Source organism: Haliotis rubra, unplaced genomic scaffold (assembly GCF_003918875.1).
Source record: "Haliotis rubra isolate DU_JTF1 unplaced genomic scaffold, ASM391887v1 Scf409, whole genome shotgun sequence".
Classification (NCBI taxonomy): Eukaryota; Metazoa; Mollusca; class Gastropoda; order Lepetellida; family Haliotidae; genus Haliotis; species Haliotis rubra.
This window is the reverse complement of record NW_025767090.1, coordinates 390013-395318: the sequence shown is the minus strand read 5'-3', so window position 1 is coordinate 395318 and position 5306 is coordinate 390013. Positions and strand designations below refer to the sequence as shown.

At 43.7% G+C, this 5306-nt stretch overlaps 1 protein-coding gene across 1 annotated transcript; it reads right to left on the bottom strand.

The window, feature by feature from the left end:
* Positions 1-854: 854 nt before the first annotated feature.
* On the bottom strand, positions 855-5021 carry LOC124287921 (cyclin-dependent kinase 11B-like). The gene is made up of 3 exons (XM_046724412.1): positions 4957-5021; positions 4015-4095; positions 855-3556 (listed from the first exon to the last, which is right to left on the bottom strand). The coding sequence occupies exons 1-3, from the start codon at positions 4979-4981 to the stop codon at positions 1386-1388; spliced, it is 2277 nt and encodes a 758-aa protein (XP_046580368.1). The 5' UTR covers positions 4982-5021; the 3' UTR covers positions 855-1385.
* Positions 5022-5306: the final 285 nt, after the last annotated feature.

The window sequence follows — 5306 nt, the reverse complement described above, 5'->3', positions numbered from 1 at the left end:
AGGACAGTGACTGCTGAATGTGTGTTGTTGATTAGAACAAGAACAGACAATCCATCTGACCGTAAGGCCACGCAGCAACAACCAAGGGAGATAATTCTCACCACACCAGCACTAAACATTTTACGAGGGTTTCAGTCATTTTCTGTCACTGACAATCACAACAAATAAATTTACTATCCCTGTTGCCACATCACATGATGTCAGTCACTGTATTTTTCTGGTGTATACTCTATTTCTTTTTATAAACCGCCATCGCAAAGCTGGAATATTGCAAATAAACGAAATCTTTGTGATCCAGATTTTCGAAGCTCTCTTAGCTCTACGATAGTCGTAATCACAAAGTTTTGCCTCGACTAATATATGTAATTTGGCAGCGCCTTACCCGTCCTTCATGCCCTTACAGTGGATAATAGTTTGTACATTTTAACCTTGTTTCTCTATGCAGTATTGTTTGTCCCATTTCTGGTGACCCCCGTGAAGATCCAGGTTTGAATCGGGCTTCACATTCGTGACCAACTCGTGTTATTCCGGGATAGGCCGAGGATACGGAAAGGGGCGAGTGGTGACAAATGTCGGTCTTCAGTGACGCATGCCTGTCGTAAGAGGTGACTAACTGAATCTGGTGCATGGTCAGGCTCGCTGACTTGGATGACAAATGTTATCGTATCCCAATTGCTTAGATCGATGTTCATGTTGTTGATCACTGGATTGTCTGGTCAAGACTCGATTGTTTACAGACCGACGTCATGTATAGCTGGAATATTGCTGAGTGCAGCGTTAAACAACAAACCAACATGTCTGGTGTCTTGTATCGTAAAAGTATACTCACTCACTAACGTCATTATATCGCCCTGGGTTTCTAATTTGCGATGGTTCCACAGCAAAACAGCAGTTACATATTTTTATATTTACAAAATAACACAAACTAGTTTTATGGTATAATATCTTAGCCGGCAATATATATATTCATAATTCTCAAGCATTACAAAACTGCTATAAAATCTAAATTAGAAAACAAACAAGTACGACAAGAACGTACCAAGTTCCATCATAGACATTGGACATTTCTGATACATCCAAAGAATGAACAAGTAAACAATCAACATTTTGAACAAAATCAATGGATTGACAAGTGTGAACAGTGTAAAACTACCTCTGATTCACTGACATGACATAACTTTTTTTTACAAAATTACAAATGAATTTATCTGCAATATTTCACGTTAAATGGGGCATTACGTAGACGTTCATCGACAGGCTTTTCTCCAATGAGTTCTCACCACATGCTCCAACGCACACTAACTCACTCATTCACACTCACTCACACTCACGTGCACGCATACGCACGTACGCAAACACGCATGTACACATATACCCAAACGCTCTTATTTCTTGAGTCCTTTGTGTCGCACGGAATCAAAGAACGGATGTGCGATAGCCTCTTTGGCCGTAATTCTATCCAGAGGATCTACTTGCATGCACTGTCTCACCAGCGACAGAAACTCCGCGTCTTGCTTCACCCCCGGCGGCAGGTCCACCACCCCAGTGAACAGTTTAGCAGGGAGGTATAGTTTTCCCTCTGGCAGCGCGTAGGGGAGCCTCCCCGTGTACATGTGATACAACATCACCCCGACACTCCACATATCATAACGCTTGTAGTGAACCACACATACATCTCCACTCTCACGCTGCCATTGTTTCTCTGGAGGGGCAAAGTCGGGCGTGAAGAAGTTCACCGCGTGGCGCTTTGAGAAGAATCTGCCAAATTTCACCGCTCCTCCGAAGTCTGTGATCTTCGCACACCCTCTTCTGTCGACGAGGATGTTATTCGTCTTGACATCCATATGGGAGATACGATGTTTGTGGATGTGCCTCAAGGCGCTGAGGATGTCCCATAGAATATTCTTAAGGACAGACAGGGACATGACGCAGTTAGATTTGTCTAAGAATTTCCAGAGCTCCGAGGTCTGTACGTATTCCATGATGATAACGCCATGAAGGCGGAACACAAAATAATCGTAAACCTTCACGATGTGCGGATGCTTTAACTTCTTCATAATCTTGTACTCACGTTTAGAGATCTTCAGAAGCCTCTCCTCGTAGGGGTGAATGCGTTTAAAAACTTTGGCAGCATATGTGGTGCCTCCCTTTTTTACTTTAAAGATCACTGAAGAAGCACCGCCTGAAAAGATCTTCCCAAAATCATAGCCATTGATATTCCTTCCGGTGAAGATGCTTGCAGGAGTCGGTTCTGGAAACAGTGCACTTTCTGCTGAGGCATCTGTAGAGTCTGACTTGGAGGCAGGGACTGCACCGTGACGTGCTGACCTGGAGGCAGGAGAACACACATCGGAATGACCGTGATCTGTGTCTGCACGGAACACCTCTTTCCGAGACACCGCACTACTGTTTCTTCCGGCAGCGTGATTTGTCTCTTGTGAGGAGAGTTTGGACTTGGCTGGTTCTTTGTACGCTTCTAGACTCTCGTTAGACTCACTGGCTGATATATCAGCCAGCTCGGACTCTCCCAAAGAGATGTTTGAGAGCGACAGAAGGGTCAGATAGGCCTTCGTCCTTCTCAGTGGATGCCAACCAGTGTCTTGTGAAGCAGTGTCTGGCAGAAGTAGTGAAGTGCATTCTTGACACTGACCTTGACCTTGACCTTGATCTCGTTTCAAATCCTGGTTCTCGGTACATGTGCCATGATGGTCTTGAGTTTGTTGTGTTCTGGACTTCATTTCAGGTTCTCCATTATCTTGAACTTGCCATTGACCTTGAACTTCACGTTTGCCTTTTTTGCGAACCGTGTCATGTGCTCTAGTGCTTTCAGGGCAAGCTAGTTTTGTGACGTTTCGGCTTGAGCGTCGCCTATTTTGACTGTGTTTTGAGGCAGGCTTCTTAATATGTCGTTCCTGTTTTTCCTTAAACATTCTGACCGCGCCACCTTTGTGATGTTCCCCATGGAGATTCGGCTCTTCTTGACCCTCCTCATTGTGATCAGACTGACGCTGATACCGATCAAGCCAGTGTTTTACACCGTATCCATGTCCCATACGATCATGACGCAGTTTACCCACCTGGCTTTGTCTAGCAGTTCGGTTCCGAGAACCTATCCTGAGATCCGCCAGAGGACGCATAAACAGATCGAAGAAAAGAAGATTGTTTCCTTGTAGTTTGTACTCCTCCGCTCGGATGTCCAGACCATCTTTGTTGGACCCTTCCTCCAGCCCTGTTCCCCGAACAGGTGCAGTATCACGACGCTCCCCAAGTCTGTTTCCTCCGCACTCAGCAGCACCAGCACAAACATCTTCATCTACCTTCGCTAGGAGGTGTTTTCTCCATCTGGATGCCGCCTCACTTCTGACTGATTTCAGCTGGAGTTTTAGGCAGCGTTTTGGATCTGCAGAACCGAGGATTCCCATTTGGGACTGACCTTTCTGGTCCTTGAAGAAGCTAGGGACGGTTCCTTCATACTCATTCAGAGGGCGTGGACCATGTTGTATGTTGCTTGATCTTGAATCCTCGTCGGACGCGGAGTCCTCTTTCTTGACGTAGTCTGTGGATGTATATTACACAAATAAAGTCAATAAAAGTTTTCAAATTCTAGTTTATTCAAACTTAACACCAGATGAAACAGGGTTTAATGTCGCTTTCAAGATCAGTGGATTGGTCTAGATTTGATTATTCATGCACAGACCGCTGCCATAATAGCTGCAATATTGCTGAGTTCGACGTTAAAAAATCAAACAACGACCATTACTATTAGTTTAAGAAGCCTAAAGGGATACCTGATACTGTGTGTCTTGGTGTGAAGGATAACTGACATATCCGAACAGTGTGGCTCAAATAGGATTGTGTACTGACTGCTAACACGAAGCTGACCGCCGCCATATAGCTGAACTATTGCTGATTGCGGCGTTAAACAACGCCTCAGAGTGGCGCCAACACAGCATGAATGCCATTTGTAAAGTACAGGTAACTGTTTCAGATTATAAGCACACGATTAGTTTGTACCTGACGGCTTCTCCCCAGCAGCTGGTTTCATGGTGTCTCTTTCTAGCGGGCGCCCGCAGCCGTCCGTCGATGATGTAAAACCTGTTGATGTCATTGAAAGAGCATAAATATTGATATTTCGGCATGGCTAGCAAACACTTTAACTGCTAGGCTACCCCAACGTCCTATGGAATTCAAATGATTTGTGAATGTTTACCTCGCATGTTTTTTGAGTGAGTGTGGTTTTACGCCGCTTTTTAGCAATATTCCAGCAATATCACGGCGGGGGACACCAGAAATGGACATCACACATGCATTGTATGTATGTCCAGAATCGAACTCGGCTCCTCAGCGTGACAAGCGAACGTTTTAACCACTAGGCTACCCCTGTTTTGTCCGGAATATATGTTAGACTCCCTCTGTAACTTTCCATCAGTTGTGTGGGCCCATTTGGCCGAGGAATCTAAGGCGCCCGAGAGAATTGCAACCAAATGACCCCTATCGTGTTTGAAATGTCATATGTTTGTGCCGAAAAACAGATCAATTCAATATTACCCACCTTATAGTATTACGCAGATTTACGCCAATTATTTCTCTAGATCATTTTGGAAGTTCAAATCAAATTATATTTTAATGATTGAAACCAAGTAGAAGTATCCTTAAAGAAGTGACTATGTGTCAGGACATTGCTTTTGTTCACATATATGTCGCTAAATTAGATATTTCAGTTGAAACTCAAACTAATGATAAGATCAACTAAGAGGTAGTTTCTTTTTCTAGCAATGTCCATAGTAATAGTTCAAAGTTTTCCGTAATGGACAAGGTATGATAACAAACCCGATGAAATGTGTAAAATTTGAATTTGTTAAAAAGTAAAGAAACCTTAGTTACCAAATGTGTTGATAAGAATGAGAATTCAGACCAGGTAAACAAGCATAACCATGCCATCGGGAGTCAACCTACCTTTCTTACGGCATACTGGAGGCATGAAGGACAAAGAACCTCCCTCGCCTCCAACTTTGAGACGATTATGACTGACCAACACAATTGTGACGTCACATGTCTATGACGTCATGCGCATTGCACATTCTACACCGGCCAGAGCTCCATGCGGCTCTCTGGATGATCTTCGGAGTCGGAACTCAGCTCACATTGAACTTCTGCCGTACAAAGTAACCATTTGGTTCAACATCGTTGGTTCGTACTGCAATGAACTTATACCAAACGAAAAATAGAAACCGACTTGACTTAAATATAAATACATATTAACTCATTCAGTCTTGATATAGAAGTTGTTGTGTTACGTTTTTTAT